The sequence below is a fragment of the Saccopteryx leptura genome, chromosome 6, assembly GCF_036850995.1.
Source record: "Saccopteryx leptura isolate mSacLep1 chromosome 6, mSacLep1_pri_phased_curated, whole genome shotgun sequence".
NCBI lineage: Eukaryota > Metazoa > Chordata > Mammalia > Chiroptera > Emballonuridae > Saccopteryx > Saccopteryx leptura.
Genome location: NC_089508.1, coordinates 141,885,788 through 141,905,210, shown reverse-complemented (window position 1 = coordinate 141,905,210; position 19,423 = coordinate 141,885,788). Strand labels below are relative to the sequence as shown.

General features: G+C 41.1%; 1 protein-coding gene across 1 annotated transcript in view; it reads left to right on the top strand.

Annotated features, from left to right (window-relative positions):
* POU6F2 (POU class 6 homeobox 2) overlaps positions 1-19,423 on the top strand; it is a 609,603-nt gene that overhangs the window by 441,573 nt on the left and 148,607 nt on the right. The window contains exon 6 of the mRNA XM_066343683.1: positions 6,944-7,230. Within this exon, the coding sequence (XP_066199780.1) occupies positions 6,944-7,230 (287 nt within the window). The remainder of the gene's footprint in view (positions 1-6,943; positions 7,231-19,423) is intronic.

Sequence of the window (19,423 nt, the reverse complement as noted above, 5' to 3'; positions counted from 1 at the left end):
GAAGTGCCTGAGCTGGGGTGCCTGGTGTGGGACTGGAACCCCTATATCCTCACGGGAAACCTCTGTAGACAAGATACTCCTCTCATTTCTTCCTGTTTCTGCAAATGACAGCTAAAGCCATCGCTGGCACTAGTTCTGCAGATGGTAATGCTGACCACAGATGAGAGGGTTATACATCATCATCTTCGAGGCAGAGCTGATTTTGCTGATATTTGACATTGTTGTCAAAAGTAGAAACAAATTTCCCAAAAAGTTTTCACCTTCTGTACTTTTTGAAATTCCCAAAACTCCAACCTGCTTTTTCCATCAACTCTGCGAAGTCCTGTCTGCCAGTGCAGGGCAGGATGCCTTGGTGCGGGCACCAGAGGGACTCCTACCATGTCTTTGTTTCAGCTGCCCTGGACGCTATTCCTCTGCTGGGGGTATGCAGATGTCCAGTTTTACTATCTCAGATTCCACTGGCTAGGTTGTGCCAGATTCCATTTTCCCTTCTTCTAGGGATTCTAGTGGGCAACAGAAGTGAACAATAAATACAGAAAGAGGGAGGCGATGGCTACACCCAGGAGCACAGCCTTTCCTTTCGGTGGTCCATGAGCCCATAAGACTGGGCCTGATCTTGGAGCCACTGGCCCCTCATAAAGAGAAAATCCATTTGGAGAACTTGTAGCTGCCACCCAACCCTAGAGGCGACATGTCACAAGGTTCTGTGGACAATGTAGCTGCTGCCCTACTCAGTTACCGTCCTAAGATATCATAAAGCCTGAGCACGATGCTGTCACTACCCTGTGTGTAAGTACGGAGGAAATAATCTCTTCCATCAAGGCAAACTTGTGATATGAATAAAATGCACTGTGGCCCTTCCCCACCTTCTCTCCAGTCATACTTCTTACCTCCTTCTTGCAACTCTGTGTCTCTGTTCTCTATAATAACTCATGATTCATACCCAAATTAACATCTTTATCCTCAAAATGCACACTTTTATTTCCTATCAGCAGGCTTTAAAAAAATGTTTTGCCTGCAGCAGGACAGAGGTACAACTTTACATACTTTCCCAAGAGCTGGACAATTCATCACTGAGCAGACACCTTCAAATTAGTCTCTGCAGCCAGTATCTGCACCACCTCTGCTCAACAGTAAGGCTGTGGAGGGCATATCTGTGTAAGTGAGTAGTTATCTTTGTTCCAGCTCTCAGGGAAAAATACATTGTCTTGTCTGTACAAGTGATTCCCTTCTGTTAAGAGGATTTTGGAGGCAGCAGGCCTCCAACTGAGTTTTCCATAGCACTCACTAGCAATGTAAACTTGGGAAGGTCACCTAACCTTTCTGAGCCCAAGTTTTATGTGCATAACATGGCACTGATATCATCTCTATATATGGTTGCCTTGAAAAGGTAATTCATGCATATTAACTGAAACTACTTTCCAAACTATAAAGCACTGTCTATTTGAACCCAAATTGTCATCACTGTTGTCCACCTGCACACAGTGTCCAGCTTCCAAGACTTCTCCAGCATTTCTAAAAGTAACAACAGCAGGTGTCTTGATTGTGCTCAGGTATGAATGAGTCCCTAGTCTCCTTGATAGAAATCCTATTGTTCTGCTCTGTCAGACCGGTGCCTCTCCAGCAAGCACAGTTCCCTCACCATCCATCCAGCACCTAGAGCCCTGCCCATATCTCTCTCCCCTGCCTGACCAGGTACAGTCCTGACTGGTGGCTGTCCTTAGCCCTCTGGATTATACAGCAATGTGGAGGGGCAGATTACTCTCTTTCCTTGTGGTATTCCAAGGCAGTGTGGCTTGGTCTCCACTGTATGAATATAGAGAAACAACTATTATTATTATTATTATTATTATTATTATTATTATAAAATACATACAACAAAAAATTTTCCATTTCACCATTCTAAAGTGTACAATTAAGTGGCATTAAGTACATTCACAATGTTGTCCAACCATCACTACTATCTACTTTCATAACTTTTCATCACCCCAACCAGAAGCTTCCATGTTGGTTAGCTACTAGTCTGTTTCCTATCTCTATAGAGTCACCTATTTTGTATATTTCATATAAACAGAGGTATACAATATGTGGCCTTTGACATCTGGCTTCTTGCACTTAGCATCATACTTTCAAGGTTACCCTTTTTTATTTTATTCAGTGTTCATTCTCTCCCTGGGACCAGGTGTGTATGGCATCCACCATGAATAATAACTCATAACTCCTTCCCTGCAGTCTCTAGAACCCAAGCCACCAGCTCACCAACTATGCCCACATATGCCTAAACCTGAAAAGTCCAAGAAGTGCTTAAATTGAAATCTCCACTGGAGTGATGATAATAGCACAATGTTACACTTTGTGTTAACAAAAGTGAGGGTGTTGTTAAGAATCCCACCTCTTTTAGCATTTGAACACTGTTTTGCTTTCTGTGAACCCTAAGGTGTTTCAAATACCTTGCTAAGTGAAAGATACACTTGTATCTCTCCAGAATCATTCATGGACTTGCTCTTCATATATAATGGTATATGTTTTACTTTTACTTTCCATTTCCCTGACTTGAAAGTAATCTTGTATGAACCTCATTGAATATAATACTCATACCCCAGCTGGTATGACTATTTCTATGTGTAGTTTCCTGAGAAAACCTTTAACAAAATAGTGAAAGTGAGAATCTTTTTTTTATAGTGGATATAAAGAAACTGAATAAATGGAGAAATGCAGTATTTTTGGTTACTCCTTTGTCATATTAAATTATTTATTTGGGAAGTTTCAAGCCACTAGTCTTGCCATAGTGTTTCTTTCTCTCTAGGAAATTCAGAGTGTGGTAGAATTTTGTCCTGTGTTTCTTTTTCAAAATTGTAAGTTTGAAAAATTTTAAATGGCCTGCCTAACCAGGTGGTAGCACAGTGGCATCAGCCTGGGACACTGAGGACCTAGGTTTGAAAGTCTGAGGTTGTCGGCTTGAGTGCAGGCTCTTCAGCTTAAGCTCAGGATCATTGACTGTGCTTGCTGGCTTGAGGCCAAAGGTCACTGTCTTAACCCAAGGTTGCTGGCTTGAAGCCCAAAGTCTCTGTCTTGAGCAAGAGTCACCAGCTCAGCTGGAGCTCCCCAGACAAGGCACATATGAGAAGGCAATCAATGAACAACTAAGGTGCTGCAAAGAAAAATTGATGCTTCTCATCTCTCTCCCTTCCTGCCTGCCTCTCTGTCTCTCTCTTTTTCCCTCTCACTTAAAAAATAATATAATGGCCTAATGTAAATTTCTATGCATCTCTTTTTCTTTCATAGCTACTGTTATTGTAGTTCAATTTTACACTTAACATTGGCCTGTATAGTGTAGTGATCAGAAATAGAGGAAACAATTATAGAAGTATATAAATAAAACACTAGGAAAGAAAGTAAACTTTTTTTTTTTAATGAGAGAGAGAGAGACAGACAGGAAGGCTCAGATATGAGAAGCATCAACTCCTACTGGAATCACTTTAGTTGTTCATTGATTGCTTTTCATACATGCCTTGACGGGGGTGGGGTGGGGGTCAAGCTGAGCCAGGGAGCCGCAGCCAAAGCCAGTGTCCTTGGCTCAAGCCAGTGACCTTGGGCTTCAAAACAGCAACCTTTAGACTCAAGCCAGCTACTATGGGGTCATGTCTATGATCCTACGCTCAAGCAGGCAAGCCTGTGCTCAAGCTAGAGACCTTGGGGTTTCGAACCTGAGACCTCAGTGTCCCAGGTCAATGTTCTATCCACTGTACCACCACCAGTCAGGCAGAGAGTAAAATCTTTAATCTTTCATAAATAGTGTCAGAGTTTTATCCCCAAAGTTATTATTTTATCTGCAAATGTTCCTATGGGTCAAACATGTTCTTGAACTTTCCTAACTTGTATCTATATCTCAGTACGTATTATACAATTAGCCATTTAGAGATTCATATTTTAGCATTTTTTTTAACTTTTGTTTTCATACTATTGTGTAGGCAGCTCTGTGTTTTTTTAGACAAGAGTTACATTACATTCTGGTACAATCCCCTCATGCTTTTCTTTGCGTCTAGCCGATACCTGACTGTATTTTATTGTTTGTGATTTTTACCATATTAGTTTATGTGACTCAGAAGTTTAGTTTAGGTTATACCTTTCCAGGCAAGCTGCAGGTTTGGGACCATGTCTCATTAGTAGGTTATGGTCTGCTGCACCTACCTGTCTGCCCAAATCTGCCTGCCAATATTCCCCAGTCTTTCCTGTTTCTAAATGCTGATTTAGATAAATGCTTTTCTAACCTAAATGAAACAGGATGGTGTTTAAGTCAACTATGAAAACAAGCACTGACATATGTTCCCTCACCTGAAAGAAATCAGGACAGGCTTGATTTAAATCAGGCTGGAAGCAAGATGCAATCAGTTTCCCAAAGTCTGGAAGTCCACCCAAAGAAGACATCCAGCCTCACTCCCCCAGGGTCCTCCAACTGCGGAAGAGCCTGGGAGATGAGGATTCAGCCAGTCTCCCAGGTCTTCAATAATATGTGATTTTGCACAATAGGAGCCAAGGGACAGAAGAGAATGGCAAAACTAGACCATACTCTTCAAGTTCCAATAAATTGGATGATGACTGGGTATTTTTAGTATACAGACTTGATGTCTTAGAGCAGTTTTAGGTTTTCAGAAAAATTGAGCAGAAAGTAAAGAGAGTTCCTGCTTATTGAGTATTTTCCAGCCCTCTCTCATGCACACCACCTCTAACTTTAGAGTCCAGACACTATATTTACACGCCAGGCAGGACACAACCAGATTGAGTGTTTGAGCTGACTTACAGTAATTCATTGACCCAGGGAGGACTTGCCATCCTAACTGGTCCAACACGGAAACCCGGCATGTTACCTGAGGACACAGAATTGGTATCTGTGTCCCTGAAAACTGTCAACTATCATTGCACCACTGTAGCTCTGCCTTGCTTTATGCAAACCTGAGTTTCTATTTAAAATATGACTTATACCAGAGGCTAATTTGGAATGATCCATCTTCCTTCCACTTTCACAAGATAAGTCCCTCACCTTCTTTAAGGTCTCAAGTCATTCAAAACTTCCCAAAGCCTCTGTTCCAAGCTATTCATTCTCCACACTGTCCTTCAGAAATATCACTTGAGCCATGCTGGCTTCTGGGTGTTTCCCCAGCCCAGAAGATCTTTTTTTGGTCATTTTGGTCAATGTCCACAGTGTTGACCAGTTAGTCAATTAACCGATCTGGATCAAGCATCTAAAATTAGAAGGACTCTATAACATTTACCCCAAGCCTGATCATTTCTTATGATTTCATCTTATCTCCACAAATAGAGTATAAACTCCTTAAAGGCAGGCAGGACTATGTCGCCTTTTTAAATACTACATATTACCCGGCACAGTATTTGTGCCTAGCTGTTATTCAATAAATTTTACAAAATGATTTCTATTTGATTTCCTTACTGAGAAAGTTCTCTGGGTGTCCTCAGCACATGGGTCAACATACACAGAAATACATTCTCAAAAACATATTTGTTATTTTACAGAATCACTAAATTGTTTTTAAGGAAAGATTTTTTTTTAAATAGGGACTATGCCTGACCAGGCGGTGACACAGTGGATAGAGCGTCGGACTGGGATGTAGAGGACCCAGGTTCAAGACCCCAAGGTCGCCAGCTTGAGCGCGGGCTCATCTGGTTTGAGCAAAGCTCACCAGCTTGGACCCAAGGCCACTGGCTTGAGCGAGGCGTTACTCGGTCTGCTGAAGGCCCACAGTCAAGGCACATATGAGAAAGCAATCAATGAACAACTAAGGTGTCACAATGAAAAACTGATGATCGATGCTTCTCATCTCTCTCTGTTCCTGTCTGTCTGTCTCTGTCTATCTCTCTCTCTGACTCTGTCTCTGAAAAAAAAAATATAGGGACTAGTTTAATACTGCAAACAGAAGTTACTCTGTTTGGAAATCTTGACAAGTTCTAGGTAAGGAGGAGCAGAAAAACATTGCATTCCACCTTATGCATTCAACATTGATTTTTATATTTATTTGTAGGCTTCTTGGAAAGCTTTTAGAATGAGATTCTGAGAAAGAAGGAAGTGAACTTGTAGCAGTAATTTTCTCTAGATCATTCTTTGGCCAAACTAAATGTCTTCCTGCTGCAGAATTGTTCTGTTTTAGATGGGTACCTGAAAACAAATTAGTGTGCTCAGTGTTACGACAGCTTGTCCCACTAGCTCTTACTTTTTACATAACGAGAAAAATCTTGAAAGATGATTTCATTCTCTCAGTTCCTTGCGTGTCCTTGAGGTGCTAATGTGACCAGTCACTACAACGCACCACAGTCGCCTACTATATATAATCCTCCCAGTTTGGGGGTCTATGTGTCTTTGATTTGCAGGCAAAAGATTCAGGCTCAGGATTTTGACTCTGAAAAACAGGGGAGCATGTACTATCTTTAAATTTTAAAAGAACTATAGAGACTTGAAACTGACATGTCTGAGCAGGCCGGCAGGGGTCTGCAGTAGCGAGAGTGGCGCGATTAACTGCGGTGATAATGAAAAGATTACAAACTATTTAGTTTTCTATTTTTAACTCCTGGCGACCATTTACTGAAAGAATTAAACTGGTTGAACTTTAACCTAAATCAAACCTTGAAAGCAGAAGTGTATTTCCCAAGCAGTGTAGAAGGAAGAGAAAGTCCTGGAACACGTGCCCGTTTCCAGTGCACACTCTAGGCTTGTTCTGCTCAGTACCTTTCAAAGGAATACCTTGATGTGGCACATTCTCGTCCTCCTTAAAGTTTACAATGATCCCCAAGAGTGCCTCTTTCTCCCAGAGTCCCACGCTGCATCTACAAAGAGAGCTTCGGGGTGAGAGGGCGAAGTGTTTCTAAAGGACAAGCTGCCAAAGGCGCAGCGAGTGCTGCCGCGTGTTTCACCGCGTTTCTCTCCTTGCAGCTACCTCATCCCTGAACTCCCAGCTCCAGCATCTCCAGCCTCTCCAGCCGCTCCCGCCGCCCGCGCCGCCTGCGCCGGCGCAGCACCAGCCGCCGCCGCCGCCGCCGCCCAGCCCGCCCGCCCCGCAGCCGCCGCCGGCGCCGCCGCAGCCCCCGCAGCCTCAGCCCCAGCCCCACCCCCAGAGCCAGCCGTCGCCGACCCGGCAGAGTGCCAGCCCTCCGCAGAAACCCAGCCAGTCTCCGGGGCGCGGCCTCCCGTCGCCGCTCACGCCGCCCAATCCTCTGCAGGTACGCCCCCGCCGCCGCGGGCACCGGGCACCACCCCGGGAGGTGCTCTCCCGGAGGCAGAGCTTAGCATCCGGTTCGGCAGCGTCCAAGTCAAATTGATATCCTAGGCGTCAGGTAGAGGAAGCAAACAGCAGGCAACTGGGGATGCCCACGAAGGAAACAAATAGAGCCCCATCGATGTGACCCTCCAAGGATAAATGTTATATGCTCCTCCTGTGAGAGGCCGGCCCTGCAAGTGCACTTGTAGCCCTTAATAATTCCATTTTATGATACTTTTTGAAGGCAGCAAAGATAGCATCCAATTAAAATTATTACTAGCTCAGTTTTGTAGCCCCGCGGAGAACTGTATCTCCTGTCCATGAGGCACAGTGGTTATTTCTCTAGATTATGAATACAACAGTGTCTTACTTAAGTACTTTGTGCCCTTTTGTTTCTATTTTTCTAAAGACTCTCTGGGGTTAGGAGGATAAAGAAATTAAGCCCCAGTCTTATGTCCCAGATTCCAACCATCACTCCGTGGACTAACAAGTAGTCTACATTCATGCCAAGAGCCTCAACAAATATGCGTCATAAAGATTATAAAAAGTAGTAAGCTTCTGTATAGTTACTGTATTACTGTGAAGGCATTCAAAGTAGATAATTCAGGCTAATCATGAATGCTCATCTTTAATCTACATCATTGAGGAGCAATGGAGAAGAGCGTTCAGGAATATCTAACTTTATAGTTCAGAAAACCATTCTTAACTTAGTGGCCTTTAAAATAAATTAGCTTCAAAACGTAGTGACTGTGATGCCAACCCATCAGATCCTGAAGTTTATAGCTCATTTTAGACTTACATAAGGATGTTTTCCCCCCATGAGATCCCAGATGATTGAGTACATTTTTAGTGCAATGACAAAGTCGGGCAGAGTGAGCAGCCTATGCACTCATTTCAAATACCAATCCCCCCAATTCTCCATGGTGGGGCATGCAGCCCTCCCCACTTTTGGATGACAATAGCCATTGCATTCTTAGGGCCAAAATATATAGGAAAGCACCAGTCACAAGGCAAGTAGATTTAGAGATTTAGTATTTTACAACTAAATTTGTTTGTTATGTTTGGTATTTTAGAACCATTTTTTTTTTTTCCCTGTGAAAATGGATTCTCATTGGTGGCCCAAAATTTTCCTGGAAATGAAATGTTTGGATTAGAAGAGTAATTGTGTTTTCCCTGACACGTGGGTCATGGCTACTTCAATTTGAACATTTTCCTGAGTCGGGTTTGTAGATGTAGTTTTTAAAATATCACAAGTCTGAGACAATGTAATACCTTTGACATAACACTCAAATAACACTTAATAAGTCTTCACTGTACACTTGAGACAGTAGATATAAGCATACTTACAAGATGTGTGATTATAGCCATCCTAATATTTTCAGCATTTGGAATTCAACTCTATTATCCCAAAGAATGGGTTTAATGCTTATTAGGCACAGTTAAATTAGATGTACCTGTACACCATGTGATTAAACACGTCCTCTTTCCAAGCCATCAAAATAAGTGAACTTACCAAAGAGAAAGCCTGTCCCTCTCTGAGGGAGATTACTTAGCTCTTACTCAGCTGTTGTATCCAGTCCAGTAGTCCTTAAAGCTGCGTGAAAGCCTTGAGTTCTGTGGACATCAGCCTCCTCTGGACTCTTGCAGCTCATATATCTCTATTGGCCAGTGAAAACAACCCATTTGAATGGCTGTTGATGGGACTGTAAGATGAAGTGACCACTCAACCTCATGGAAATAAGTTGTATTAGGAAAATTTCTGAAAGCTCTCTTCATGGTTTGCCATGGAAATTCAGGGGCTAGTTTTTTGTTTGTTTGTTTTTTGGCAACAGATGAAGCCTCAGAGCCTCAATCTTTATTTATAACCCAGAGAGAATATTCTAATTTTTCTCTGTTGGAGTTTTAACTTATTAACTTAATAAATAAATACACTGGTAGATAATATTCCAACTTCTTTGGATCTAATGGATAAAAAACAAAGATGTGATTTGGTTAAAAGAAAAATTAAAATATTGCCAAATAGATAAAGAACTAATTTTGAATAAATATGTATCAGTAGGAATATAAGGTGTGTTTTCTTTACTATAGGCATATGTAAGGAAATGGAGAAGTCCATGACTTTGAAATAGTGTTTTTTTCTACTCTAACTGAAGGGTTTTGGCATTTGTAGAACATGGAATATTTGAACTTTAAAAAAAGAAAACTATTTAAAAGGAACTCCAATTGATTTTCATGAATCAACATTTTTGAAGATTATTAAGGGAATAAAGATCGACTAAATAAATATATGACAGCTTAAATTCTATTAAAAAATTTTATTTCCATCTGGGCTTTATCTTTTTATATTACTTAAAATCTGTTTGAGAGATATTAGTTTATAACTATGCAAGTTAGATTGTCAAGGAAAGCCAGCAATTCAGAAGATTTTTTATTTTTAAAAAAAGCTTTGAAAGATAACAATTACCTGTATTCTGAAACTGATGTTATATCTTCAGAAAAAAACTAATAAAATTGGCTTGTGTGGGTATCTATAGATAAGGTCATTTTTTCAAGATGAAATAAAGTTAATAGTGGTGGCAGGTGGTAAAATTCGACTAAAATTCTCCAAATAGTTCTTGTCAGGTTTTTCCATAATTTTGTTCTATAATTTTTTTCACTCTTCAAATAAATTCCATGAACTAGATTATTTTACAAAATCAGGTGGTTGTTTCAAGACAGATATAAACCTAAAGCATTAATTATCACTTCAGGGGAAGCTCAGATAGGAAACTAATTTCATTCATTAATTTTGATCACTCAGAGTTATCGGAGAGCTAGTGCTCCAGAGTGGAGGTCTGTCTTTAGATTCTCCATTGAGACTTAAGACTTGCCTACCTCATAAATACAAAGTTTTCAGGGGCCAGTCAGTATAACTAAGTAAAGCAGACTTGGGTATAAAACCCATAGTCAAATGTTGAAAACAGTGTGTGAGACAAACAAAATGCATCTGTGAGCTGAAATCAACCTCTGGGTTCCAGGATGGCTCTCAGTTCCTATTCTTCTTGCTGCAGATTCTGGGCTACAGGCTGGGCCAGGATCTAAAACTAGAGTGTATTGGGTAGAAGCAGATCAGAAACATAAATGAAAGCAACTAATTTGGGGGTTGGGGGGAAATGGCCTAATCATTCTTGGGTAGAAATAACGCACAATTTTAATTTCAATATCTCATTTTGATCTGGATAAAGACCCCATAAGCATAAGAATGGTGAAATAAATATCTCCCTTCTATGACCTCTGAGCTGACTTTCCTTCAGGCTCTTCCTTGGGGGTTTTCATTTACACTAATGAAATTCCAAAGATTGTGTAAAAGCCATATGTGTGCACACTCCTTCTTGGATGATCTGGAGATGGGGTGGACATGGTTGGAGCCTAGTCATGGTGCCATGGGAAGGGAGGTTTGAGGCCTCATTCTTGTTCTGGCCCTGCTTCCAACTAGCTTGCGAGTCTGTACAGGTCACATTGGTTCTCTGGACTTTATTTTCCTTATCTGTTATATATATGGGCTATATGATTTTTAAAATCCTTTGCAGACCTATGAGTCTATGATTTAAGTGTTAGTAGGACTCTAGAATTTTATTGGCTGTTGAAAACCAGATGGTCTTAAAAATTCTGTGAGTATTCTTCAAGGTCAGATTAATTTCTTCCCACCCAGCTGGGTGGCAGAGAGGAAACAAAGTGGGGACAAACATAAGTGGAATAATGATAACAGAAGCAGATTTTATCTTAGCCATGGAGTGCAAATTAAAGTCAAGTTTTCCTCCTTGGAGAGTCGCCACTGTAAGCTCCAGTCCCAGATTGCTTTTCCACACCTATACATTAGAGAGGCTTAAGAAACCAAATGCTGCATTTAACCTTGGCCTTCTGCATACCATCTTCCATGGCAGGAAGAAGGATAATCTTTTCCTTTTCTTGTTGTACTGCACATTTTAATAAAACAGAGGGAGAGAGAGCTCGGCGGAAGCAGTTAGGGGAGAGAAAGCTATCTGCCTGGATAAGGAATGAGAGGCATGGTTTCCTCCTCAGGTGAAGTTGCTCTAGAAAGAGCATAAAGTCATTTCTGACTGTGTGCATTTGCTAATGTAAAGGTTTTGTTACCACTCAGGCATGCAAGACTAAACTGCGTCAGGATTCCACCTCTGTTATGCAGTAAGCACAGCCTGCTTCCTGATCTTCTCACTTGGGATATTTTCTCACTGGCAAACTTTCAGGACTAAGTTCCAGAGTGGATAAGTGATACACTGTGAATGAATGGTACATGATAACTTTTTAAAACTAAGAGCCCAACCTTTCAGAAATAGTTAGACCCAGACCTACATGAATTTCATCCTTTTTAAAGGAAACGATGTCCAATCATGGCTCCTTCTTAGAGAAAAGGCCCAGTGTCCTGGGCCAACCTTCTCTCCCCAGTAGTTTGTCTCAGTCAATTTAACATGATGTTTATCAAAGCTTTGTGGCTCTAAGTATTTCCATCTATGAAGGAAAGGGGTTAAATTAAATACTTACTAGAACTCCATTCATTCTATTTAAAGTTTTATGTTACAAACCCCTAAAACTGCATTGGGTGACCGATGCAGGTGCAAGAGGAGAAAAAAAATTTCTCAGGCTGGAACTCTGTAAATTAGACTAAGAAAAGAGATACTGACAAAAGAAAAACAAACAAGTTTATTAACAAATGAACAATACATTTTTGGAGAAGTAACAAGACAAAGGAAGAGAACTATAAGCTTCAAGGGGTGGCAAATTGTGAGAAGCTGAATGTATGGGAAACTAATGTGGATAAGGGCTAGTTTTAGCAGGATTTGTTTTACAGATTCTTCTGGTGCCATCTATGGGCTGATAAGGACCTAGATTATACTCAGTAATTAATTTTTGTCCTTCCTGATGTGGGAGGATGGGGTGTTCAGGGGGGGAGAATACCTTTACAAAATTATGCCCTGCTTTTAGGTAAATAGGAGGATGATGGAGAGCTTTTCTTGTATCTGCTTTTCTTAGTTGCTATCAGCTAAAAAAAAAAAAAAAGAAAAAGAAACCTTTCATGCCACAGAGGCACGCTGTGGGGCAGCATATTCTGCTACCCCTTGCAGGCGTGTTCATTTCACTACTTTGTGGTCATTGTGAATTCTACTAGGACGCAGACATCTCCACGCCTACACAGGGCTGAATCACTGTGTGGAATTCTCTCTGCCTGGATCAGTCTAAGGTGGGGCAAGCGAGGCATTCATCTCAGAAAGAAAACTGATGTGGGATATTCCCAAACCTGCAGCAATAGAAATAGGGTATTTATTTGTTCATTTATTGTGAGAGAAAGACAGAGAGAGGGACAGACAGGGACAGACAGACAGGAAGGGAAAGAGATGAGAAGCATCAATTTTTCATTGCGGCATCTTAGTTGTTCATTGATCCTTTCTCATATGTGCCTTGGCCGTGGGGCTCCAACAGAGCAAGTGATCCCTTGCTCAAGCCAGCAACCTTGGACTCAAGCCAGCGACCTTGGGCTTCAAGCCAGTGACCTTTGGGCTCGAGCTAGTGACCATAGGATCATGTCTATGAATCCACACTCATGCCAGAGACCCTACACTCAAGCTGGTAAGCCCATGCTCAAGCCAGTGACCTTGAGGTTTTGAACCTGGGTTCTCAGCATCCCAAACCAATGGTCTATCCACAATGCCACTATCTGGTCAGGCAAGATGGTAATATTTAATATAATATATTTAAAAATAAAAAAGGAATACCAAAATATTAGTAACAGTATTGAGCCATATTGGAGCCTGAGGCAAAAAGAAGACTCAATAATACTGATTTGTTGATCATGAATATTTTGCATTTATTTTGATTTTTTTAAATATCAAGTTAGATGTTATTCATCTTGATTACTGTGTCTCAGAGCACCCTTAAATTTTGTGTCCCCATCAGTGCCTCACTCACCTCACCCTGTTCTCTCCCAGCTTGGCTACCAGCTATATAAATGATTTAACTAGCAAATATTCTCCGAAGTCAATGGCATTCTGTCCACTGTAAATTTCAGCCAGATCTTGGATTTTACTTTCTAGTTAAACTTGAAAGTGGCACTAAATTTTTTTCTGTAGAGGAACATAAGTGTATGTTGGATAATAGATGAGGCAGGGAAGTATGGTAGAGATCTATCCTCCTTAACTGGGTATTGCACAGGTCTAATAAATCAATCACTTTTTATTAAATTGAAATGTTAGGACAATCAAGTAACTTTTTTGGCTGACATTTTTCACTGAACTAATTTGTGGTTTTATGAAATTGAGTAAGTTTGGTGAAAATGACAGACGTAGACAACATTCTCCCAGAGCTATCCAGGCTGTGAGAGCCTTCTAAACACTGGAAGAGTCCACACACACTGCATAATGCTTCCTCTTGGGCTAAAAAACCAAAAGACACTTTACTATTATAAATGAGAAAATTTATCCAAATCCAGAGAGTTGTTGTGAACATTAAATATAACATACTGATAAAAATGCTTTTTATGCTATAAATTTGCTAAGCAAATGTTAATTATACTATTGAAGTAAAAGAGTATGAGTGTATTTCTGTTCATACTGCCATTCAGCAAATTGAAAGCTTCATTCATTATTCACTCATTCAGCAAGAGGTCGGGTGGGAAATCGGAATCCCTTTACCCAACCGTATTCAGTGCTGAATAAAATAAACAAGATATATTTACCCCCATTGTCTGCAAGGGACAATTTTTTCTTTTATGAAAGAAAGAAAATCTCCTTTAAAAAAAACCCCTCAGTTCAACATTACTGACATTTCAAAGAATTTATTACAAGCATTTGAGATCCAGGAGGAACAACAAAGTTGATATTGCTTTGAGAGTGGCAGGGGGGAAATTAGTTTACCAAGAATACACTTTATATACTGCAGTGCTTCTTTGTCACCATCTACATGTGCCATTCCTGGATGCTGCTCTGCAGATTAGTCAAATCATGTAGAAAGGGGTTGAACAAAGGAGACATCATGTTCCCACCCCTGACTAGGGGAACTCACATCAAGTATTAATAGATGGAAAGGGTGCCAGACTGAAATGGGGGTTGGAAATGCTCTTGTATCATTTGAACATGGCAAGTTATTAATTTCTCAAGGGAAACAGCATGGCTCTGAACATGACAGAGCAGATCCATGGCCTGTCTGCAGCAAGCTCAGCAGTGAGCCTGGATCCACACACACCATCCAGTCCCACCAGTGTCTGTTGGATGTGGCTGATAAATTATCCCAAAGTCTAGTTCAGAATGCTGCTGGAACACTTTTGCTTCCATGTGCGCAGAAGCAGGTTTTAGCAGCACTTTGAGATGCCCAAAATGTGCTGGCTGCCACTTCACTCTGAATGAGCAAAGCATAGCCAGTGTTGATGTTAACTTAATGCAATTGTCTTGTGCTTTCACGATCAAGTGCTATTCCTTACATTTTAACCTCAATTCATTTCCTATAGGTTTGGGATAAATTTTCCACAGTATAGACTTGCAAGTGAATATTATCCAGGCTGTAAGAGCACTTTTATTGTTATCTACAAACATTTATCAACTCTCTTTGTTGTGCATTGTGGCCTAAGCGGAGGTTTGCAGAACGCACAACAGGGTGCTGTAAAGGCAGCATGGTCTTTATTTTTATTTATTTATTTATTTTTAAGATTTTATTTATTTATTATAGAGAGGGGAGATAGAGAGAGAGAGAAGGGGGAGGAGCAGGAAGCATCAACTCTCATATGTGTCTTGACCAGGCAAGCCCAGGGTTTTGAACCGGCAACCTCAGCGTTTCCAGGTCGACGCTTTATGCACTGCGCCACCACAGGTCAGGCCGGCAGCATCGTCTTTAGAAGCAGACAGATCTGCTTGCAGATGCTAGCTCTGCTGGGCACGTGGATGAGGACAGCCCATCCTTCAGAGCTTCAGTCTTCTCTTTGGTGGGAAGGCGGGGGATTCAATGAGATGATTTAAATCAGAGCATCTAATTCAGTTCTTGATAGATAGCTGATGCTAATAATTATCAGCATCCTGATTGCCTTTTTTCTGTCTTGACTATAGATATTATAATCTAAGGAGGAATGTGAGATAAATAGACTCAAAGTTGAACAAAAAGCAAATAGTAGGGCCTGGTTAAGTGCATAGAGCATGGGCCTGGTGAATGGATGTCCCTGGCTAGATGCTGAGTCAGGGCACACAGGAGAAGAGACCATCTGCTTCTCTTCCCCTCCCTCTCCCCCTTTTCTCCCTCTTCCCCTCCCACAGCCAGTGGCTTGATTGATTCCAGCATGGCCTGGGTGAGAGGATGGCTCAGTTGAGCTTTGGCCTTAGGTGCTAAAAATAGCTCAATACTCAAGCATTGGTCCCAGGCGGGGTTGCCGGGTGGATCCCAGTCAGGGAGCATGCGGGAGTCTGTCTCTCATCTCCCCACCTCTCACTAAGAAAATAAATAAATAAAAGCAAATAGTCATGGGAATATTAAAATGCTTGTGTATGCAATAAAATTATACACTGTATACATATAAACTAGAATGAGGCTAATAATGACACATCTGTTTTGTAGCATTGGTGGAGTCAGAGAGGGTGGGAGGATTTCTGAGGAAGTGGCTTTAGAGGAGGGTGAGGGGCACACACGCCACACCAGGAGAGCCTGCATAGAGCCTGGGAGAGGTGTAGAGAGCTGCAAGAAAGAGAAGTGTAGCCATGTGCTCATGTGTTCTTCAAGAATTCTCACTTTGACTCGCAGAACCTTGGTTTCTCCACCCATATTATTACAAATAAAAATAAAAATGTTTTTCTTCTAAATTCCTAAAGTTGTGGTTTCTAGTGTGCGGGTAAATGAGAAGAATCTTGCTAATCCCAGTTCTGCCCCTAACTAGCTGCATGACCTCGGACAGATCACCTAATCTCCAGGACTCGTTGTGTCACTTGTTACATGAAAAGTTCCTATTAGATGATCTTTATGTCCTTTCCAGTTCCACAGTCTATCTATGAAATAGCACAATTAAGGTGATTTGAATTACACAGAAAGATCTACATTTATACAACACCATAACCCACAGCACACATGCAGTACTCAAGAAACATGCCTGAAAATATTGGGATAATATTTGCAGTGTGTTTTGAAATTTACAAAGTACATGCATTGGTCTCATGGGTTCCCAGTTCTAATCAGAATAATTACTATCATTTAGCAAATGCATCTATGTATCATATATTCTCTAAGTACTTCAGTCTCTCATTTTCTCCTCTCTTCCTTAGAAGAGGCAAAAATTATTTTCATTCAGATCTAAAGAAAGTGGGTCTCAGAGAGTTGAAGCTACTTCCTCAGCGTCACTGGTCAGACTTCAACATGTCTCCATTACATTTTTCTGTCTTTACAATGTTCTTTTGGGTTGTTAGTGAAATGTATTCTTATTTCTTTACTTGCCTTCTGGTATATTCTAAAATAATATTTTCTAGTGTCTTCCACAAAATACAAGTCCAAAAATTTTTTGAAAAACAGATTCCATGGTAGGTAAAATAGATGATAAGTAATCAAATAGAGTGAGAGATGCTGCACACTGTGAGACAGTTCAAGCTATTTCTAAGTAAACATTAGAATACTGAAAACTAAAGACATCCTGCAACAGAGATATCTAGTTAACATGATTTAACCAATGAGTTCCTAAACTTGTATAAACAATGAACCTTTTCCCCCACATAACACTAATTAAAATCCCATAGAAAACCCTTCAGGAACCCTTGCTCTAAGGCCTCCTTCTCTAATTATTGTAGCATCCACATAACTAAAATAATCTTGTATTTCCTTACCTAAAACATTATGCAAATTCAACAGACCTATTTCAATGAACTTGACAGAGAAAAAAAGAAAGCAGAGAAAGATGAGGAAAGACAGGAAAGAAAAACTCAAAATCAAAGCAACAGGAGGGAAAGCTGAAACCAAGAATGGTCCTTATATTTGGCAATGAGCAAAATCACTTAGCCATCAATAAGGGAAGGTCTGGCTGGGTTGCCCCTCATGGCAGTTGAGGTCTTGGAGACCTTGTCCTTCAGGTGGTGATTCTTCCTCCTCCTCTTTGTCACTGCTTATGGTTTCTCCTGTTTACACACCACTCCTACCAAGCGTGGAGAAGGGACAGGGTACCACTGGACACCTAGCCCCAGACACATGGAATCAAGAGTAGTGAGAGAGGGATGCCCTTGATTCACCTTACCCACATTCTTTCATCTTTTGACCCAGGAATTTCCGGTGGTTAAAAGATTCCTCAGTACCCTGAGAACCTCATTCTCTATCCCTGTATTTTAACAAGGTTTGGATTCCAAACAACAGATCAAATCAGTCTGAAATCTCTGTGGCAATCCAGGACTGTCTGTTAGCTCACCAAGCTGTCAGTCTCCATGCCTGTGGAGCATTGCTCCCATCGGGGCTCTTTTTCTTGTTAAAAAATTAGAAAGAAAAAGCCCTCCGAGGCACTATGTTTTCCTTTTCTCATTCTCCACTATTGAGAACCCAACTGGGTGTTCTGATTTCAAACAGAATACTGAGCCCTTGTGAGTGCAGAGTTAGGACAGAGAAAGGAGCCATGCTGAGAATACTAACTCCAGAGTCTCCTCTTTCACGCATAAGAAGAACCCACATAGCAAAGGTTCAGGTGCTCATTGGAGTGGTTGTCAACTGGAAAGGGCAATTCTGTATCTTTGGCCACTTGGTGGGGTTGCCCACAGGGCCGCAGATGAATGCAGCAGTGAGGGGAGCACTCTGTATTTGTATGTGATACCTCTCTTCTGGGAGCTAGTGGTCTGCTTCAAAAGGCCTAGGTGGGCTTCCAATTGATGCAACCTTTCCAGCTGACACATTTTGTCTGAACTGTCATTTGACAGGGATCAGCCTGGCACCACAACTTAGTTTTTTATACCATTCAATTGTCATATAAAGAAATAAAGTTAGGGATCTTCTTTTCTCAGCTGGGCTCCATCTCCTTGCAGAGGCTGGCTGTTCTTTTCCGAGCCGAGCTCTCCCCTTGCATTGTGAGGCTGCACGTGTGGCGTGAAGAGAACAAAGCAACATGGAAGGGTCCAGAGAAGAAAGTGATGAGGAGCCCCCTCACTGCCCCCAAGGAAAGTTCTCCTGAGTCTGCTTACCTTGGAAACTTCTACTTCTCAAATCAAAGGGAAAATAATCTTATACTCCTATAGAAGGTTCTAAAATTGAACTTCTGTAGAGGAGTTGCCTCCTTCAGTACCCTGTACTGCATGGAAGGAATTTGCGGCTAAAACCAAATGGTCCTTGAACCCAACCTGGGCAAAGCAGAAAGTTACTAAAGACTTAAAAAAAAATAGGATATTCTCCAAACACCTTGCATGTACCAATCTTATTGAATCCATTTTAAGCATGTTCAAGGCACAACCTGCATAATACTATATATTCATTGCCAGTGAGCTTCCTTGAGTGATATAGTAGGTATCTTCATAGCAGAAAGGAAGCTCTCCAGGGAATCAAATATTTTCTGGGCCATGGGCACCATCTCACTACCTTGCCTGACCTCCCTCCCTCTTCTTGATTCATCCAAGCCACACCATCTCCAAACAGCTGAAGCCACACCCACCCTCCTGCCACTATGTTTTGTTCAATCCTTTGTTTTCTTTTTCCAAAAAAAATTTTCCAAACCACTGTGGCAGTGTTTCTCAGTGTTGGCTGCATGTTGAGATCACCTAAAGAGTTTTTTAAACATATAGGTGACTGGGTCCCACCCAGTGATTCTGATTGAACTTGAGTGGGATGGAGTATGGGCATCAGCATTTTTTAAAGCTCTTCAAGCAGTTCTGATGTGGAACCAGGGTTAAGGACAGCTACCTACAGTCTTGTAAACAAGCCCCCAATTATCATTTCTAAAAGAGCAAATTCCTACCTCTTAATTAAACAAAATACATACCTTTTAGCTGAAGTGTTGGTTGCATGAGTTGATGTTCACTTTAGTTCTGTGATATAACAAAACTAGGTTTAGATTTCTTTTAATGCTATTCTTTTTTTTTTTTAAAGATTTTTTTTCTAATTTTTTTTTATTTATTCATTTTAGAAAGGAGAGAGAAAGGGAGAGAGAGAGACAGAGTGGGTGAGAGAGA